The 21,287-nt window shown below is 59.2% G+C and overlaps 1 protein-coding gene across 2 annotated transcripts in view; it reads right to left on the minus strand.

Annotated features, from left to right (window-relative positions):
• Positions 1-21,287, minus strand: part of PLXNA1 (plexin A1) — a 62,531-nt gene that overhangs the window by 29,943 nt on the left and 11,301 nt on the right. For both annotated transcript variants that reach the window (XM_019713039.3, XM_019713040.3), the window contains exons 4-15: positions 10,865-11,005; positions 9,847-9,947; positions 9,418-9,541; positions 9,178-9,331; positions 8,710-8,809; positions 7,178-7,292; positions 3,726-3,926; positions 2,388-2,484; positions 2,118-2,311; positions 1,846-1,997; positions 1,646-1,766; positions 1,188-1,324 (exon numbers count right to left, since the gene is read on the minus strand). In XM_019713039.3, the coding sequence (XP_019568598.3) occupies positions 1,188-1,324; positions 1,646-1,766; positions 1,846-1,997; positions 2,118-2,311; positions 2,388-2,484; positions 3,726-3,926; positions 7,178-7,292; positions 8,710-8,809; positions 9,178-9,331; positions 9,418-9,541; positions 9,847-9,947; positions 10,865-11,005 (1,637 nt within the window). The remainder of the gene's footprint in view (positions 1-1,187; positions 1,325-1,645; positions 1,767-1,845; positions 1,998-2,117; positions 2,312-2,387; positions 2,485-3,725; positions 3,927-7,177; positions 7,293-8,709; positions 8,810-9,177; positions 9,332-9,417; positions 9,542-9,846; positions 9,948-10,864; positions 11,006-21,287) is intronic.

A 21,287-nucleotide genomic window follows, 5' to 3' on the forward strand; every position in this document is an offset into this window, starting at 1 on the left:
TTGGGCAAGTTACTCCCAAGGCCTCACCAGCCCACCTGTAAAACCAGAACCTGCCTCCAAGTGACTAATGAAGGTTACGGCCACTCTCTCGTCAGTTCCTCTGAGGGGCCAGGTGCGTGTCTGCCCACCTTGGACCCCAGCCTGACCCTCTCCTTTCACTCTCTCCTGCTTGGTGTTCGAGGGCTTGTCTGACTGACCCATCAGTTGAGGGGTGGATCCTGCCTGCCCCACTCACTCTCCAGGTGACCCAGCCAGCAAGCCTGCGCATACCCAGATTTGCTTGAGCTCAGCCTGGGTGGGCACCATGAGCAATTCTGTTGGGTGGTAAGGGGGCTTACAGGGATTTCAGCGCAGCCTTGCAGCAGCCCAGTCAGTTGCCCAGGATGGCCGGCGGGAAAGAGCCTTTGGGACTCTGACCTTCCCACCTGCTGCAGCGCTGTCTCCACTTAGTCTGTGCTTCTGATGCTGGGAGAGCTGGTGTGCCACGCTTAGTGCCAACTCTAGCTACACTTAGTGATGCACACGCTTCCCCTCTATGCTGTCCCCTGATGTGAAACTCAGGCTAAGTCCGGGTGTAGGCTGTAAACAAAATGAGCTAGTCAGGGTGGAGGGACTGGGTCACCCCCACACTGGGCAGCCAGCCAGTCACTGCCTACACCTGGGTTCCTGTCCCCTCAGGTCCTTCAGCACAGCTGGGAGGCCCCGCTGCCACCAGGCCAGCGAGCACAGCAAGGCTACAAACACCAATAATTTGTCTGATGACGGGTAATTACTACAGGAAAATATTTAAAGGGCCGCTCCATTATCATCCCTAATCTAGAATTATCCACTTCAAGCCTCGGGGCTTCTAAGATTTCTTTTTTCACTCTTAAAAAATTTTTTTAAAATACTTATTATGTTTCCAAGGAATCCTCCCACCCCAGGACAGGGAAGTTGTGCCTGATCGTTGGACCCAGGCCCTGCCCACCTGCCAGCTCTGCCTGCCTGCCTTTCCCACTGTAAGGTAGCCTGTCTCAATGGTAACCTTCTCTGCCGCTGGTTTCTATAGCGATCACCCTGGCCAGGCTCTCCACACTCCCCTTGTTTCCCAGGCAACGGGAAGGGACATGCAGCCATCTGAACCAACCACCACCAGGGAAAGGTGGTTGGCTATGCCTGGCCCCTCACTCCCTGTCCACACCCCTTACCAGGAGAAGGAGCAAGGCCGGCCACCGATAGACACAGCCACATCACTGCCTGCATTCAGGTGGCTGCCTTCGATGCCAATCCAGGTGCCCCCTGAAAGAGGTCCCCGGGCAGGGCTCACACGGTAAAAGGTTGGAGTCTATGAAAAGAAGGAACTTGTTGGAGTCCCAGGAAAGACCTACCCCCTGGGCCAGAGGCCTGTTTGTATCTCCAGCGACGCCCAGGCTCTGTGCTCATTGGCTCTTGGACACAGCCCATAGGCAAGGAGCACAGGGGAACCTGGAGTCAAGCCCCAGAGATGAGGAGGGAGCAGAGGTGTTGCTGCACAAGGAGGTATATAGGAAAACAAGGAGCCCCTCACGTGAGCTGGCCTTTGGGCCAGGCCAGCCCCTGCAGAGAAAGGGCTCACAGCCCCTCAGGCCACTCAGGAGAGCCCTGGGCTGGGTGGGGTGGGGCTTACCACAAAGGTGAAGCGCTTGGGCGACAGGGCCCGGAAGCGGGGGGAGCAGTCCCGCACGCACACCTCCACCAGGGCATCATGGGCCCGCACAGTGCTGGCGTCGCCAATCTCACACACGATCCTGCGGGGAACCAGGGAGCCTGTGAGCTCTGGGTCCAGTGGGCCTCAGGGCCTCCCCTGCCCACACGGGAGGCACTCACTGCTCAGCGCTGATGTACTCGCTCTCCATGGGGCTGCACAGCACCTTGCCTACACGCACGCCCAGCTGCACGTCCTCGAAGCGCAGGCCCAGGTTCTCACCCATGATGGTGAGCCGCGTGCCTCCCTGCCGAGGGCCCGTCTCGGGGGACAGCTGTGGGGAGGCACAGGCTCAGGCCGGTGAGGGCCATCCTGGGCCAGGAGGGATGCACACAGGAGGCAGCTGGGCAGTCAGAGCCACCCCCAACCCTGGTGGCCCAGGAGGTCCATCTACCTTGAGAATCTTGGGGTCTGCACAGCGGCTGCCACCATGGTGAGCATGCATCCAGGCGGTAGGTGAGTCATCCGGGCAGTGGGGACGCAGGGAACAGCGGCGCTCGGCCACACACCAGCCACACTCAAAGCGAGGGTCAGCTTTGAGGCAGAGGCCGCAGCTCTCCCGCAGGGCTGGGCACTTGTAGAGGTGGGCTGTGGGGGCCGGGGGGACACAGTCAGCTGGGCCTGCCCATGGCCCCACCCCTGGGGGTTGCCCCACCCGACTCACCCTGGATGTTCTGAGGGTTATCGATGACAAAGTAGTTGTTCCACACCACTGACAGGTTCACAGGCAGGTCGCTGATGTCATTGCCCTCATAGAAGTACTATGGGCAGCAGAGAGGGTGGTCAGGCCACAGCCCCATGGGGCAGATCAGGGCTTGCATGCCCCTCCTGGCCCCCTCTGGGACTTGGCGGGGCAGGGTCCGGGGGCTTTGCCTGTCCAGACTGGCATTTCCAATCTGAAGCTGGATACCCCACAGAACCGCCTGCCCACCAACCAATCTAGGTGACTAAGCCTCTCCCGCCATGCCCAGCTCTCCCTGCGTCCCCACCCCAAGGTCTTCCTTCCCAGTGGCCACGGCACACACTCTCCAGCCAAGCCTGTCCCCAGCAGCCACATGAGGTATATCCTCCAGGGTGACTTCCCCACTTTCCCCTTTAGTCAGCTCCAGCAGGAAACCAGGACTTCCCAGCTAGGCCCCCTGAATGGGTAATCAGGAATGCTCTGTGAACCTGTTTCTTTGCCAAATGAGCTCAGCAATCCCTATGCTGTGACTGCTGCGGTGCGAGCTGTGTGACTCCTGTGCGCTAGGCATAGTCTGGCAAAAAGCACTGTCAGGTGAGACTCAGCCACCCCAGGAAACCCACTGCTCTCCTGATTACATTCTCCCTGAACAGATGGGGAAACCAAGGCCTGCCAGCAGTCACAGAGAGTCAGAGAGAGCCTCAGGACTGCCAACTCAGCACACCTCCCTCTACCCACCAGGGAAGGTTTTGGCTCTGCAAAGATTACCATCACTAAATCCACTGAACATGATAAAAAGCTCTGAAAATGTCATCCTATTAGATCTGAGGCTCCAACATGGCTGCTTCTTGGCACTCGGGCAACACCCACCCACCTGATAGTATATAAATGCACAGGCAGCTGTGAAGTTTCTGTCTGGCCACAGGGGATATAAGGAGCTGGGTGCTTGGGCGCTGTTGCCCTGACCTTGGCCCTCTTGGAAGTACTAGGTGATGACAGCATATGGGTGTTTCCCCCATGCTGAGGACCACGCCCCAAAGACCCCACACAAAGCCACATGTGTATCCTGACACATCTAAATTGCCCACTCCCATGTCCAAGATATCCTCTTTCCAAAGGTCTGGGTGGCTCTTGGCAGGGCCCCACCTGCACACTCAGGCACACCCGAGGGGCATGGCACTCACCTGGGGAGCCTGAAGTGTAGCTGAACGGCTGACTGTGCTCATGAGCAGAAACCAGTTTCTAAGGCTGTGAGGGTGACCAGCCCAGTCCAACAGAAGGGATCCCCAGAAGCCCCCTGCTGGCTCCAGCCTGCCTTACCGAGGAGTTCTGGCACTGTAGGCTGGAGCTATTGAAGCGCAGCGCGGTGACACGGGTTGGGCTTCCTGGGATGTGGAAGAGGCACTCGTACCCACGCTGGCCCGACTGTGGCTGTGGCAGGTTCCGGGCAGCCAGGGTGATGGGCTTCACCACTCCCACTGGCACATAGATCTGGGTGGAGGGTAGGATCTGCGGGCAGTCCTGGGGGTGACAAGGCTTCGGCTGAGCCCAGACTTGGAGGCCAGTGAGCAAGGTATACCCCACTAGAGCCCAGACTGCAGTCTGTGTGCATAGCCTGTGCATCTGGGGGAAAAGCACCACTGTTCCCACTTTACACACTGGCAGACTGAGGACCTCAGAAATAGCCAGCTGAGCCAGAGGCAGGAAGCCTCAGTTCTGTGCTCCACCAAGCTGTATGGCTGAGTTCTGTGCCCCAGGGCAGACCCTCTCTCCTCTGGGCCTAGTGTACCCTGCCTAGTGTTCTAAGACCCCCTGTTTAGCCACCAAAGGGCCCCATCTGGCCCACAGCTGCAAAGGCCCTTGAGACGGAAGCAGCCAAGAATGAGGCGTTGGGGCTGCAAGCTCAGCTGGGGGCCCGGAGAGCATGTAAAAATAGCCAGAGCCAGGCAGAAAAACAGTCGAGGCCCCCAGGGCCAGCATTTTGACAACAATAACTGATGCAACAGCCGAGCTCCCTTGCAGCACACTGGCAGCAGCCGCGTGAGGAAACAGCCCCACGGGCACGCCACTGAGTTGGGCTTTAAATAGAGATGCTGAAAACAGGCTGGAATCCCCAAGGCCTACAACAGTTCCCAACACAGTGTGGGCCAGGGCCCAGCATTGGCTCTGTGGCGGTTTTGGGGCCTGAGGAGGGGGCCTGGACTTGGATATGGCCCCTTGGGGGGCACTGGGGAAGCAGAGCCAGCAGGGTATGGCCAGGCATGCTAACCACTTACCCTGGGTCTGCAGGGTGCCCTCGTCTCCACCAGGGAGAGGCAAGTGATGGTGACGTATATGGAGGGCCACTGGCCCTGCACTCCGGGACCCTCACCTACGCTGGCACTCCCCTGGCCACTTTGAAGGGGTGCTCAGCCCAGCCCTCAAGCCCAGGCACCCTCCTGCTGCCTCTCCAGACCTTGCTGCCCCTCCTGGGCCCCCAGCAGCCCAGGGTTGTCCCCGCCACCAGGGCTGGTCTCACTGTTCCCCACCACACACCTCCCGTCTGCACACACTATCTCAGTTGCTCGGGGAGCCAGCACCACTGTCAGTCTTGGTGTAGGATCTGTGCCCCTCCAGCTAGTCGCTTTGTGGCTGGGCCTCAGCACCTGGGGACCCCAGCCACAAAGAGGGGTCAGCTCAAGGCTCTTGACATTCCTTTCAGGCCCTGTGAGTGGCCTAAGATCAGGCTGAGCTGGGAAAAAGACGAACAGTGTGGCTGAGTACACTGGGCTCCCCCTTGACAGGATGCACCTCCCCGCATTCAAGGGGCTTTGGGTCTGCAAACTGGCTCACGTCTGGGAAGTGAGTGAGGGGTCACAACTGTTTATATGATTCCACATAGACTTTTATTCACTTGACCTACAACTCTTCTGCTTACACAGATCAAGTAAGAATTTAGAAAACTGCCCCTCTATTCCACTTGTAGGGACACCATGACCAGGGCTAGTCCCTTCCAGTAAGGAGGTTGCCAGGAGGGAAGGAACATGACCCTCCTATGGAAATGCCAGCCACCCCTCTCATTCCCGAGAGGCCGGATCCAGAATTCCTAACAGAAAGTCCTAGCTGCTAGGTTTGGGCTATCTTAGAGTGAATTCAGGGCACTCCACGTGGGACCTCTGCCAGGGCATCCACCCAGCACCAGCTGCCCCCTCAGTGCCCTTTCCTAACATGCTCTAGTGGCTCCCACCTCAAGCAACCCAGGCAAATGTGAGAGCAGAGAAGGAGCAAGGAATGGGGTTCTTGGGAACGCCTTCCCGTGGGGTAGGGAACCAAGACACTGCGTAGTGAGACTGCTCCTGAGTGAGGGGTGGCTCCAGATAAGAAACCAGAACCAGAGACAGGAAGGGGGCTCCTGGGCTGGGAGCCCACGTCCTTCCAAACAATGTTACCCCTGAAGTCTGGATATGTTACACTCCTCAGAAACATCCCCATTAAACCTAAGACAACAGCTTAAGAGGAAATATCTGCAGAATGAGTCCATCCCCTAATAACCCTCTGTGGACGCCATGATCACCCCCAGCCCAACCCTGCACAGGCAAACTCCTCAGGAGGGGTCCGTACTTGCTGCCCCACTTCCCCTGGCCGTCATGGCCCACACACATCAGCCCTTCTGAGCTCCCCAAAACCCCAGGGTCACTAACCCACTGGGATCAGTCAGTCCCACCAGCTTCCTACTGCCCAAGGGCCTCTGTCCACCCCCAGGACACCTTGACCCAACTCCTCACACAGAGCACACTTGCAGGGAAGCCCATGCCCACCCCCTATACCCGCGGCTCTCACACCACTCGCTCTCACAGACACTGTCATCCCCAGATGTCCATGGTCCCTGAGGGCTCTCAGCCTGCACCACACTGCTGTTTCCTGTCATGATGTGAAACAAAAGTCCAGAGGGTGATGGCGGGGTGGCCAGGGAGACTCTGTGAGGAGGGGCCCACTGCATGGCGGGAGCCCTGTACTTCCTCTGCCCCAGGCCTGTCCATGCAAGTCCAGACCAACTATAGCCCCCAAGTGCCCCACAGCTGGGGGACCCACACACTCTAGTCCTGACTGTCCCACCAACAGGCATGGTGTCACTGCAAAGGAAAGGGCCCTGGCTTCAAGTCCCAGCTCTGTACCTGCAGGATGGACATGGGGACCCCTGCCTGTTTCCTCTCTACCTGACAGGTCCTGGATTGACCCATCCTGGTTCTGAGAGTCCAGGTTCCAGGAGTAGCAGCCCTACTGCTGCTAAATAAAATCAGTGGCTTGCCCAGGCTCCAAATAATTACTATCTAATTATTATCAGTTACCACACAGGACCTCAGATGGCTCCAGGAATTGACCAGCTTCCCTGCAGGTTAAGCTGACATGTTCCTTTATCTACATGGACTCAGGGCACCAGGCCTATCCAGCCAGACATCTCACGCTCCAGGCTCCCACAGCCCTAGGTGGACAGTGCGCTCCCCACATCGTCCCCCAAGGGAGCCCATTGGTCTGCAGCCCCCAAGCAGAGGCCCAGAGATGGGTGTGTCTGAGGCTTCTCTGCCTCCCCCGAGGATCACAAAAGCGAGCCAATGACCACCAACAAATGCCACTGGCTGACCTCAGGCAAAGACAGCCCTGAAGGACATCCCCAACCCACAGACTTCGTGGTTGGCATCCCAGCCATCTACGGGAGCTCTCCCAGGCCCACCTGGGGGGCATACCCAGTTCTACTGCAATTCCGAAGCCCTGAGTCCCCCAGACGGCCTTACCTCGGATATGTTGACACGGCCCTCTAGGAAGGCACAGTCAGCAGCGTTGTCTGTGCACACGTGGCGGTATTTGCACCAGTGACAGGGGAAGGAGCCATTGACACATGACAGGCAGCTGCAGGGAGAGAAGTGGGGCAATGAGGCTAGGCATCCTGCGCCTCCCACAGCTGCCACGCAGGCCACACCACACTGCCTCCTCGCTGCTTTTGCAGCGGTTACTCACAGGGCCACCCCACAGCCTTTGCACTGCCTGATCCACCACCTGCTCAGAGGACTTCTGTGTCAGCTGCTCTCACCTGCTGAACTGCCCCGTGCTCTCCTCCCTCTTCACTGCTCTTTCCCCAGACCCTCGATCACGTGACAGACAGTCCACGCCAGAGCTAGCCGACAGAACTTTACTAATGATGGACATGTGTAAAGCCTACCCCATCCCCTACGGTGACCACTGGCTACACTAGGACACACATGACAATTAGCACTGGAAATGTGTTAGTGGAACTAAGGAATTGCATTTTAAATTCCACCTTGTCTTAACTTAGATTTAAATTTCAGTGGCTAGCAGCTTCCATAGAGCTGGACTGAGACATGAGAGATATCCACGACCCCAACCAAACACAGGCTTCACCTAGGAGAAACTTGTCCCATTTATTCCGAAATGTCCCCAAGGCCTGGACAGGGTACTTGTGGTGCTCGGGGGCCCGCAGCCTCGTACAGCGGGCACTGAGGCAGATGCTACTGGCTAGTCTCGAGAACCTCTCAACCCACCGGCTACCCGGCTTCTCTTGAGACCCAATCCCCTCTAGCTCTGGAGTGTAGCCCCTGCCCAAAGATCTGCCTAAGACACAGAGGTTGTACCCTGGTAATAAAAACACCCAGGCCACATGAACAAAGGCAGGTATGGCTGAGGCTGAACACCACTGCCCCTACACACCATGCTGGCCCTTCCAAGCTGGGGCCCCTCCAGGTCAGGGATGAGGCTGAGGGTACCCCTGAGCCCCGTGCCCCCGGCCCATGGCAGGATGCACAGGAGGTCCTCAGCCTCTCCCGTTCTTCCTGCTGCTCAGAGTCAAGACGAGCAGTACCAGGAAGAGTTCCCACCCTGGCTCTCCGTTCCCTAGTCTCTCCACACCCCCAAGCCCCAGCCACACCTGGGGTGGCATGAAACAGAGGACCTAGACCCAGACCCCTAGCTGTCCCCAAACATCAGGGACCGAGTGCCCTGTCCCATGGCACACCATTTCCCATCTAGACGATTCAGCAGCCTCCCACCAAGTTCCCTGCTTCACTCTGGTGCCCACAGGCCATTCCACACCTGAGGCGGATGGCAAGACTCTTCAGGTGTGAATCGGTGCATGTCACTCGCAACCCACCCCACCTGCTCTGACCACAGCTCCAGCTTCAGGCTCATCTGGCCCCTCTGTCTGGCCAGCTGCTCTCACAGCAGGTATCACCTCTGTGGCCCTAACCACCAGGCCATGCTGCACTGTGCCCTGCCCCACCAGAAGTCAGTGCAAGAGGCTAGGGACACTCACGACTGGTGAACGCTGCAGTTGTAGAAGACGAAGTCCACGGATGCAAACTTCTTGCCCGTTTCCTTAGACTTCAGGTATAGCTTTACCACCCGCTGGTCTCCTGCAGGGCAGTGCAGGCCCAAGTCACCAGGGCCATTCGATGTCACCTAATCCAAGATCCCCACATAGGGCAATCCCCGAACAGGAAAAGACCTTGCCAAGGACCCTCCCAAAGACCAAATGCACAGGTCCTAGTCGCACCCCAGCCCCTCCGGCTTGCGGACCCGAGTACACTGGGTGGGCCCCCCGCATCTTTGCAACTGTGGTCCCTAACTTCTGTCTATACTGCCTTAATGCAGGCATCCTCTCCTAACCCTGCCATCCTCCTCAGTCACCAGGTGACATCCATTCATTCTCTGTCCCCAATGGCAGCCCACCTCCCCAGCAGGAGGCCCCTGTGCTGCCCAGGCCCAATCGTCATGCGCTCACCCTGGCCCTGAGTGATGGGCGCCACCTCCCCAGCAGAGGGCGAGTGGCAGTGGATGCGACCATCCTCCAGGACGCTCTCGGACTCAGTGAAGTCCTCAAAGGAGCAGTTGACTCCGACCGAGAGATCAGGCACGTTCCAGGCCTGCAGTACAAGCTATGGCAACCAAAGCAAGAGGTGTGGGTGAGCAGGGTCTCGTCACCCCACCCCGTCCCCCACCCATATTGGGTGGCCACACTCACCGGGACCTGGGACACGGTGACAGAGACATTGCGAGGCTGCACAGTCAGCTGCACACACTGCAGCAGGTCTGAGGCGAAGCGCTGAGGCTCCTCTGCCCTCTCACAGGCATCCTGACGCGAGCAGCTACGGGCAGTGGGGACTGGGCTGGGCGCAGGCATGGAGCCCGAGCTACCCAGCCCCTAGCCCCTGCTTAGCAGGGCCAACCCCTGCACTCGGGGAAGCCCACCAGCTTCAGTATACCCCATTTTTACTGGGGTGGGCCTGGGCTGGTCGTCACTCAGCAGGTCACAGGAAACCACCAAACGCAGGGCGCCCTGCCCATGGGAGGCTCAGATGAGCTTAGAGCGGAGCTGTGACCACCTGAGGTGCACAGCAAGGCTGCGTGGAGCAGAGACCTCCTGCCCGCCCCTTCCCCCACCTGGACTCACATGCTGTGCAGGACACACCAGCCGCAGTGGGGGTCCCGAGAGCCCAGGCATAGCTCACACGAGGTGTACTGCACACAGCTCTCTACCGGCACTCGCATCACCTAGCAGGAAGGGGACTCAGCGTCAAGCCCCCACAAGGCCCATCCCAGGGACCCTTCCAGCCTCACCTCCCTGGCACCACTGTGTGGCCCCCGGCCCCACACACTAGGGATGCCCCCATCTCGGGACTTCCTCCTGCTTGGTCTGTGCAAAAGCCAGTCCTGGGTGACACTGCCTTGGCCGAGTGAGGCCTCTCCTTTGGGAAGCCAGGGTGGCAGCAGCCAGGGAGCAAGCAAGCCTGTGCATGTTAGCCACCCAGAGACAGACCAACTGGTCCAGCCAGAGTTACTTTCCCATCTGTCTGGACTCCAAGCTTCCTGACAGAGCCATGGCTCATCGGTCCCAATCCTAAGCAGAGGCAGGTCAGGCCCCGCTCACCTCAACACCGCCTGCTTGGCTCTGAGGTCCCCAGAGAGGTGGAAGAACCCAATATCCAGAAGGGGCAGAGGAGAAGCAAGAGCTACCTAAGAGGGAAGGAAGGTCTTTCCCACCTGTCCTCCCTCCCATCCCTGCTCCCAACTGCCATGGGGTCACCAGGTCGAGCAGAACAGAGGCTGGCTACCAGCAGGTCAAGCCAGGAACACAAGCACAGGGCCTTGAAGAGCTGGGCCAGGCCAGTCATAGGCCGCACAGAGGTTCCCACCACACAGATGAGGCGAGCGCTGGGTCAGGCCACAGTCTGAGAACTCAGAGCCCCAAATGCATGCCCCAAACCCTGCAATGACACCAGTATCCTGATAACATTCTCATTCAACATGTATCATTCTCTCGTGGACATGAAGTCATTCAGGCATGGGCGGGACTTCTAAATCTGGCCTAAGAGAACCTAGAGTCAGCAAGGACAGTGTGGGCCCATGGCGGCCACGCCCAGCTCCCCAGGGAAGGCCCACCCACACACATCTGGCAATGCAGCACCCACCTGCTTTTCCGTCATGGCGTAGAGATATTGGCGGTCAGGGCTGAGGACCAGGTCACGCAGTATGGGGCTGCCCTCTTGGGCCATCACACTCTCATAGGCCAGGGCTGGCCGGCCACCGGGGTTGGCCAGGTCCACCAGGATCTGTGGCAGTGAAGGCCTGAGTGAAGCTGTGCTGATGCCTTTGTGCCTCAGCTCTATGCCCATGTAAGGTGAGGGTCTGGAGCCCCTCCCCCAACAACCCCCAAAGCCCTACAAAAATAAAGCCATGGCACCCACCCCACCCCAAGCAGCCTACGCAGGACTAACAGCATACCAGTAGGCTGGCCCTAGCCTCGCCCCTTCATCAGTCAACAGAAGCCACAGCCCAGGAGTGGGGGGGTGGGTCTCTGGGGGCTGGAGACAACCACAGCCCCACACCCCTCACCCACCACCGAGCTGTGCAGTCATACCCAATGCAAAGGTGGCAGGCATCCCTGCAAGTGCTTCCCTGGGCCAGGCTGGGCCTCCCAGAGGATGGGATATTTGTGGGGGAGGGGAAGAGGCAGCAGGGGCCTGAAGGGAGCGTGGGAGTTTCAAAGCACCTGAGAAGTAAGACCCCAGGAGCCGGCAAGGTGGGGAGCCCACGGCGCGGGAGTGTGAGGGGAGGAGCCCCAGGGCATCCTGGAGTTGGGGTACACCCCAAGAGAAGGGATGGCATCTCATCAGCATGGAAATATATTCCAGATACCAACTGGGCGTTAATTAGCCAGCTCTTCTCCGAAGCTTGCAATGGTACAAGTATTTTCAGTTACTTTTACCAAACAAATGTATTTAATTAACAGAGACCCAGGGGGCTTTCCAGAGATGGGACTCCTGGGGCAGCTCAGCCAGTCTGGGCAGGCTCCCAGGGCACAGGGCAGCAGGCCCTGCTCAGGCCCCTCCCTGCTCTGGCTATAGCCTGAAGGCCAGCCCACCTTTCCACCCCTACCTGGGGGGTGGGGAGGGGTCTGGGCCAGGGCTCAGCCCAGTACCCCTGCTTTGCACCACACAGAAGGGACAGATTGGGCCTGATTGACTGGGGTGGGCTGTGGGGCAGGCGAAAGCCCCTGGCTCCTGACTCGGACCAGCTCCAACAGGGGCTGGACAAGGGTCGCCAGCCAGGATGGGGTGCTGTGTCTCTAGGCCAGAGGCTGCTGGCAATGAGAGAGAGGGAGGGCCGCATTCCTGAGAGCTCGGGGCCACCCCCATATCCGCTCAGCTGCCTCCCTGCCAGGCAATCAGGCTTAAGTCAAACCAGACCCAGAAGAGCAGAGCCTAGTGCTGGACAGGGGTAGCAGCCCTAGGTTGTGCCTGTCGCTGCCCAAATAGGTCCAGCCCGGCATCTGAGAGCAGGGTACCAGGTGAGGGACCCCCAGCCTCCGAGCCCCTATGGATGAGAACTGGATGGGAACTGGACAGAACCCCATCCTGCCTAGCTGACTCCCACAAACCTTCTGACCTGCTTGGATGGGCAGCCTGCAGGCAGGCGGCTGCTCACAGGAAGCCTGGGGTCAGCTCCTTGAGCCCACCGGACCCAGGAGGGACATCAGCCACAGGGGAGAGCCCAGGCAGCCAGGAGTCTCTGGATCCACACTGCCTGGGCCCAAGCCCTGGCTCAGACACCCCTCAGCTGTGTGTCCCTGGCAGGATGCTGAACCTCTCTCTGCCTCAGTTTCCCTACCTGTCAAATGGGAATGACAGCCCTCCCCACACCAAAGCTTTTCTGAGAATTAAATGAGGACCACGCCAGTGTGCCAAACAGGGAAACACAAGGTAGCCAGGCCCCACAGCAATCACCAACCCCCAGGAGCCAGTCACATAGGTCTGGCAAGGCCAGCCTGGACAGCAGCCAGAGAACAGGAGACAGAAGGACGGGGCAGGGCTCCAGTGGAGACCCAGAGCTCCAGACCCAGTCTCAACCCAAATGACCGGAATCGGGCCTTTGGATTTCTCCCCAAGATCTAGCTCTCCCCTGCCCCCATCCCTGAAAGATGCCTCTAGTAGTAGCCTCTAGTTCTGCCTCTAGTCAGAAGCCAAGGCCTGACCCCATGCCACCTAGTGCCAGGCCTACGGCCCTTCCCCCAACACCCCCGCCTGGTCTCTTTCACCACAGAACGCCTACCTCTAGGGCCTTGACAGAGGACACTCTCGAGGTATCTGCTAAATAGGGACACTTGAGGGGCCGCAGCCTCTCCCACCCTGACCACCAGGGGCCACATGGTGCCAGTCCTGCCCCCGCACCTGGCCAGGCCTGCATGCTCCTCCCCTCTCACAGGCTGAGGCATGGATGTCACATGAAGGGGTGACCTCCACCCAACAGGGTAGAAGGGAAATGTTGCAGGGAAGGTCACATCCAGGCGGCACACCAGCTCTGAGGCATGGCAGGGGGGCAAACAGAGAGTGGGCCTCCTCCCTGGGGTCCTGGGGAAGGTGGGAGAAGGGAGGCAGGCCATGCCTGGGAACCAGAATGCCCCCACCCCCAGGCCAGCAGCATGCCGACAGGTGGCACTCAACAGCTGCAACAGGGAGCTTGCACATCCAGCTGTCCATCTACCAAGCACCCATCTGTCCACCCACCTGCCCCACACTGGAATGCCCCCAGTCCTTAAACACACACAGGCAGGCCCCAGGGAAATAGGGCATTTCTGAAGAGCACAGAGCAAGGGGGGCATTGGGAGGCACAGCCCATAGACCAGAGGGTACATGTGACATGGGTGACAGGCCCCACGTCGTGAACTGAGTAGCCATGGTCCAGGCTTAGCAGGGCCCCTGCGTGCACACGTGACATTTGGAGGGTCTGGCCGGGAATAACCAGTCCCGGGGACATGCTTGCTACATCCTGGACAGTTTCCAGGCCATAGCGCTTGTGCAGCACAGACAGGTAAACTGAGGCTCACAAGGGCTCTGGACTGCCAGCTGCACCTGGGGACACAGAGTCTGCCTCAAAAGTGGGAGGAGGGATTCAGCATGCCAACAGGAGGGCATTCCAGGGAGAATGGGAGTGCAAGGCAGGCACAGGGCCAGGTAACTAGTGGGACCTCAGGACACATGCCGCTGGCAGCCCCACAGCTGTCCACTCTAGGGCCAACCACCTGGGGGGACCCATCCTGGGGCAGTTGGGCCTGCAGAGCACACAGGAGACTTCTGGAGTCCCCTGGTATTCCCCCTCACCTCCAACTGTCATCTCTGTGCTTGGCAAACCTTTTCCCCCAAACCACCAGAATCTTCCACGACTGGCTGCAACTGCCCTCCCTACCATCTCCCACCACAGAAAACCTCAGGGCCCAAACCCAGCCCTGCCCACAGAGGTCCTTCTGCCATGGTACCATTCCCCATTCCTGCTGAGAAGGAAACCCTACCTCCACACAGGTGGCTTCAGTGGAGCTATTTAGCCTCTCTGGGCATGCCTCCCAGGCCGCTCCAGGCCTGGGTACCTACCCACCCAGAGGGCCATGGGCACAACCACCCAGCTTCTGCCCAGGCTCTCCAGCCCGATCCACTTCTCCCCCAGTCTTCCTCGTCCCTCTGTACTGGGGAGTCCTTTGGATTCCGAGCCAAGGCACAAGAGCTGTCAGCACCCCCAAGGAGGGACCAGGCCCTGGCAGCCTCCTGGAACCGGGGCCAGGTAAGGTGCTGGCACCTAACACCAATGGGCCAGGCACCTAACACCACCACCATGGGGCATCACCTGCCCTCCCCAGATGGGCCAGGCAGCAGGTTCACCCCTTCACCCCCAGGACCTGCAGAGGGAGTTCTGCCCAGGGCCAAGGGGAAATGGCTAACAGCAGGTGGGTGGCCCCTGGCTCTGGAGACCCCAGGCTGGCCCAGACAGCTGCCCCCACGCCCATCACTGCACAACCCTGGCCAACTGCTGTAGGCAGGCAGCTGACTGCTCAGCCGGGTCAGCTGTCCATCCAGCCCAGAGCTAACAAAGGGTCCATTCTCCAGGCTGAGGGCAGGCGGGGGCACCAGGGAGGATGTCTGGGCTATCCAAGTTGCTTGCCAAGGCCGGCACGCGCGCTAGCCGCCTGGAGGCAGGGGGCTGCCCAACTTGGCCAGGAATAGGAGGGGAGAGAGTTCCCTGCCGTGTCCACCTCAAGATGGCAACCCTCATGTCCCCAACTGTGAAGTGGAGTTTCATTGACTGAGCCGATTCCTGGTCTCCAGATGGGGGTGGAGGTGGGAGGAGTAGGACAGGACCGTGGGGAGGACAGGCAAAGGATGGGGAAGCAGCCAGCGAGCTGGCCACTGACAGGGCTGGGATCTCACAGGCTCTCCCCTCCTCCCGTAGGTGAGGCTGTCAAGCCTGTTCCCAGACCCCTCCTTACCCCCTCATGGGCTGCCACAGGATTCTCCCCTCATCTGGCTGGGGTCAGGTTCCAGGCCCCTTCCTGAAATGGTTCTCAGAAAGGCCAGGAAGAATTTGATACTGGAAAAGCAATCAGCAATTTCCTCTTGGCAGTAATTGGATAATTAAAACATGATTTGCAGGAGGCCGGATGGCTGTAATTGGGCCAGACACACCTGGCAAGGTGTGGGGGGGAGGGTTCCAGCAATCTTGTCTTTCCCACTCCAACCCTCAACACACAGAGAACAACAGGGGCAACCAACACAAGCAGTGGTCCTCCGTGACCCTCGGTCTCATCTGCCGACAGACAACCACCTCATAGTACTAACTACAAATTCCGAGAAGCTCAAGGTGCCAAAAGTTGGGGAGGCCAGCTTGCTGGAAGCTGCCTGGAGATTGGGCCCCGAAGGCTCAACGCTGCAGTGGGGCAGAGGCGCACAGCTTCCCTGAAGCATCTTCCCACTGCTGTAGAGACTGCACCAAGCTGGGCCATGAGGTAGTGTACACTGCATGGTTTTCCATCACACCTCACTGGCTGTCCTCAGCCAGGAAGTGGCCAAGCTGCCTACTGTAGCCTGAGATTTAACTAGCACCCGGTGCAACCACTAATGCTGTGGTAAGCAGCAGTGACCATCCGGCCTGACGTTCTTATCTCAAACCCCAAAGCTGGCCACTGCCCACGCTGTCATCCATGATTCCAGTGCCTCACAGCTGGGCCCTCACAGACCGACATCACCCTCACTACTCCCACCCACTGGGTCCCCAGCATGAGCAGGGAGATGCAAGCCCCTTCCACTTTCTCAAAGCCACCACAGTCCTGTGGTTCCCTGCCCCCACCCAGGCCAGCCCTCCAAAGCCTCTCTCAGAATCTTGCGGGACATGTCCCTACCCCCATTACGCTGACCACTGCAGGGTTAGCAGTGAATTGCCCATCACATGCAGAATAAGGGGGTGCCAGAGGCACCACCTGATGACTCTCCTTCCTCAGGCCCTCCTCAGTTCCCAGCATGCACCCTTGAGCTTTGGCCATGCTGTTCCCTCCCTCTGTAACACCCTTCCAGGCAGACTCCAGTCCCCTGGGCTTTTCCAGCCTCTGTATCCATCTTGCTGTGCTGCCAGGGGTTCCCACACCCTGACCCCCAAAAGGACAGATCCTGGAGGGCAAGGCCCTATCTGCTGAGTGGGAGGCGAACTGCACATTGTGGGCAGTAACCTTGGGCCCTCATGAAGCTGCCCCCACCAGGCTTGCCATGGGCCTGGGCATGCTAGGAACTGAGCACAGGTGGCCACTGCCGGCCTGCACCGGCAAATGTCATTCTTATCAAAGGTGCCCAGGGGCCCCTGCTAGGACTGAGGCCTGATTAGCTGGACCCCATAGGGAGGAGGGCCTGGAGTGCAGGGCCTGGGGCAGGGCCCTCCGTGCTTGTCTGTGGGCAGCTCCACTAGCCACCATCCGGTGGGAAGCAGAGGCAATGCTCATGTGGCGTGGATGCTGGGACAAGGGCCTGGGACGGCACTAGACAGGCCCTCAGGGTGAACAAGAGGTCCCTGTGACGTTCTGGCCATGCCCAGGAGAACCAGAAAGAGCAGGACACACAGATGTGCACAGGGCACCATGCAATGCTATCCAAAGATTTCAGAGATGACTGCCCTTAGTGGGCAGGCGCAGTGCACCCACGGGGTCCACAGACACAGCAGCTAAGACAGGAAGCAGGCGATCAGGACCCCTTGACTCCCTACCAACAAGCCCCCAGAGGGATGAGCGCCACCAGGACCAGTAACCTGCCATGTGTACGGCTTCATGCTGACCGATCACCCTGCCAGGCACTGCCACACATCACCTCCTAGTCCCAGAAACACCTGGAGACTCAGGATGAAAAGACAACAGAAATGCAGCGCTGAGCTGCACACAGAAACTCATGCAGCAGCACTGCTGTCACAGACCCACATGGAACACACCGTGCCCACCCAGAGTGGAAGGACACCACGCATGTATATACAGAATACATGCCACTACCATGACACAGAACCAGCCCTGGCTGCCCACACAGCAGGACCAAGTCTCAAAAACAGAACAGAAGACAAAAGAAGATGTGCTTGTGTGGGCCAAGCCACAAGTCCACAAATCAGCAACACAGCTGTAGGGAGGACTGAAGTCAGCCAGTGAAGTGACCCTTGGGGAAGGGGAGTGACTGGGAGCCTCAAAGGGGCCTGTGGTGCTGTCCTGTGACTTTGCAGGCTGCCCGCCCATGGCTGTGTACTATCCTGCAGTACATCACCCTTCAGAAGAGGACCTCAGTCACAGAGTAGCCACGCACAGGACCCCTGGCACCTCTCTGCCCCACCCCCACCTCCACCCCGCATTATAGGCAGCAGGGTCCATGTGCTTAGAGCGCACGTTTCAACATGCTGAGAAAGCCTACAGGCCCACAGAAGCCAACAGTACTGGCTGCCCCTCGGAGCCTCTGTAGGCTTCTCGAGGACAAGTTGCTAGAAATCAACACCGTCCCCCAGACACACCAGATGCAGAACCACGGGGCCGCAGGCATCAGGCTGACAGGTGGGGGTGCCCAGGGCCCAGTCTTGCCTGGTGTCTCTCCTGGGACCAGCACCCCTATCCCCCTGCCTCTAGCCGCACAGGGCTCCCCCACATACCTCCTGCACAGACCTAGGCTTTGTGGGGCAGATGTACCAAGCAAGCTTTTGGTCCAGGGCAAAGAGGACCTGGCACAGGGACCCTGTCAAGAAGCCTGCATTGGCTGCCACAGCTGCAGAGACTTGCCGACAATTGCTCCACAATCTCAAGCAGCGCCACTTGACTTTCAGGATCTCTGAATTTCAGAATCTTGTTGGGGGGGTAGGTGGTGCTGAGGGAGTGGGAAGATGCAATTAGAGGGAATCTTCTAGATACATGAGGACCTCTGGAGAGTAAGAGGTGCCCCTGTCCCCGCAGCCCAGGCCCAGAGCAGCACACAGCAGGCGATCAGCAACCGCAGGCAAAATGATGCCTGAGGGCGAGGAGAAAAGCAGCTCCAGATACTGTGGGGTTGCGAGCACAGGGACAGCATCCCAGCTGACCTGACCAGGGCTCTGGGCTCGAGCATTGCAGCCACAGTCCTCAGTCTCTCCTCTGTACAGGGTTCGCTGCAGAGGAAGGAATATCAACTCACCCATGGGCCTCCCAACAGCCCCCCAGGAGGCAGGGCCTGCCCAGTGTGGAGGGAAGGAAACCGAGGACCCGGGAGGTCCAGCGCCAGCGCCCAGCTGGACAGCTGTCCCTTGGGCCCCATTCCAAGGCCCGGTACCCTGGGGGGCCATGATGCCATGACCCAGATCTCCAGGCCACCAACTGGTAGTACATAGCAAGCTTGGGTTGGCCCACAACACTTTCTAAAAATGTGAATTAGTTGCCAGGGCTTAACAATCAAGAGATCTCACACAAAGTATGGATTTCCAGGTTCTCTTGAAAAACCAGATGCTCAGGCAGACAGGGCTCCTGTTCCCGCCTGGCACAGCCACCAGGACAGGCAGGGCCCTATGTGCCCCAGTCCCCTGGCCTACTGCAGCCTCTGTATCCATCTCACCCAAGACCCCTGAAGGGTTAGCCCTGTCCCCACCTTTGCGTTGCAGAAAGGGAGGGTCATAGTCACTGAGCTGGGCAGGGGCAGGGTGAGCACCCACTGGCAGGAGCCCCTGCTCGCTGCAGACACCTGCGCTGACTGCGGAGGACTCGAACCAGGGGCTGACCATGGGGACTCCTGGAGGCCATGGGAGAGTTGGGGAGCTACATGCAGAGCTGGGGCTCTGAGGGGCACGTCAGCCCAGGAGGATGGGCTGCCTATGTGGGGGGGAGCAGGTGGCGGGCAAGGCCTTTGCGGAAGAGCAGGGGAATCGGGGGCACCACCAGCCAGCCCTTGGCAGCTGAAGTTGGCAGGTCTTAAATTAATTGGCTACAATTTGATACAACGTTTGGAGGAGACTGGTCCAGGGCCAACCACAAACCTGGAGCTCCTCAGTGTGGTTTCTTAAAGCCCAGGAAGGACCAGAACTAGGGAAGGTGGGGTGTGTCAAGCACAGCAGGCACTACCTCTAGGTTGGCGGTGTGCAGGGTGTCCCCTGGGCCCAGATCCCAGCATGGGGTGAGGACAGGGCAGAAGGCAAAGAGGCAGTGCCCACAGCACTCACACTGTGGAGCTAGACCTGGGTCAGCCTCCAGGACACGAAGGGCCCAGTGCTCCTAAGGCCTAGAGACGAGGTAGCCAGGCAGCCAAGTAGGGGTGCAGCACAGCACTGAGCCAGGCTGAGCAGAGGGCACTCAATCGCCCCAATCCCTGGACCACAGCCACCTCCACCCCGGGGAGGGATGAGGCGGGAGACCAAATTCTGCTGCCATAGGCCGGGCCCCAACCCAGGAGGCATGTGCCGGCAGGGTGAAGGCTAGAGGCCTAGCGTGGGGTCCTGGCAAAGGTCACGCAGCTGGGCTGGGCAGAGTGGGACTGGAACCGTGGCCGAAGGGCAGATGAGAGGGGCATCCTTGCTTCCCGACCCCACTCTGCTCTAAATCCCCACCTGCAGAAGTGCCCCAGGGTGGGATGTGAGGCTCGAGGGCACACAGGTTCTAGGAAATCAGGAGGCAGACAGGGCAAGAGAGCTGAGCCCTGGGAGCTGGAGCTGAGCCTGGTACCAGGCAGCTTCTGGCTGGTGTCCTGGGCTGTGGAAAGAAAGAGTCCTGCAGGCTGGCAGCTCAGGGCAGGAGCAGGTGGTGGTGGGCTTTTGAGGGAGGGGCTGCCCTGGACCCCAGGCTTACTCAGATAGGGAGAGGGTCATTGAAGTAGGGACCCCCATTTCCTTTCCTCCAGGGACGCACACAAAAACGGAGGAAGGCTGAGGTCCCAAGTGACGACCCTGGAGCCAGTAACTCTGGGCACATGCGTCTTCTACCTGCATGCCTCAGTTTCCCCATCTGTCAAGTGGATGACAGGGTTTCTGTGAGGACTCCATGAGGCATCACCACACAGGCACTCCGAGCCCTGTATGTCCTAAGGTTTTGGGCCTGCTGGCACGTCCTCTCTCCTTCCTCACGCACTTGAGGAAACCATGGCTCGGAGAGGCTAGACAGCCAGCTCCAGAACACACAGCTGGTGAGGGGGAGAGCTGAGACCCTGCCACGCTCAGCCATTTGTATGAGACTGGGGTGTGAACGATTGGCCAGGAGATATAACAACAATGCAACAGCCTGTTGAGATGCCCTCTACTTAGCCAGGTAGATGCAGATAGAAGGGGTACAGGTGGCAGGTCTAGGAATGAGGCAGGGGCATGCCTCAAAACCAAAGTGACAGAATTCCCCAACTCACAGACCAGCATGGCTGACCACACACTCAGAAAGGGAACCATCCATTCATGTGCGGTGTGTGGTGCCCAGCAGAGGATTCTGGGATGGGAGGAGTTGGTACCCATGTCAGGGCCCTGGGAGGCAGGAGGAAAGGAGGGGGACCTCTGGCTATGGCTTCCTCATGCCCAGTGAAGTCTTTTCTCATGGATGGGCCCAAGCCCAACTCCATGGTCTACATGCTGGGCCTCAGTTTCCCTTCTGTGGGACTGGGCAGGAAGGCAGGCGAGCAGGACCAACTAGACTCAAAAGCTCCTACCCAGACCCCACCCAGATGTGGTCCTGGGGCACAGAAGTGAGGAGGAGGCAGGGAGACAGCAGGAAGCAGGGCTGGCCTAACCTGTTCTCCCAGCCTTGCAGGGTGGCCTATGGGCACAGACAGCACCTCAGACAGATGCATGCCAGCCCACCAGCCATCAAAAGGGGCGCTCTGTGGGATGTCTCCAAGAGGCTTTACCCCATGGACCTGCCTCAGGCGGAGCTTCTCTGGCCCCTGCCAAGCACAACCTGCAGGACACACCCAAAGGGGCTCCACTGGCCCTCTCCCCCACTCTCCCATTCCCATGTGCCCTCCCTGACGCAGGAAGAGGGAGTACATATGGGGTGGGGGTCTCACCCTAGGGAAGGGAAAGGGCCCTACACTCAGGCCAAAGGCAGTAACCCCAACA

The sequence above is a fragment of the Rhinolophus sinicus genome, chromosome 4, assembly GCF_057876585.1.
Source record: "Rhinolophus sinicus isolate RSI-liver-muscle chromosome 4, RSI-T2T, whole genome shotgun sequence".
NCBI lineage: Eukaryota > Metazoa > Chordata > Mammalia > Chiroptera > Rhinolophidae > Rhinolophus > Rhinolophus sinicus.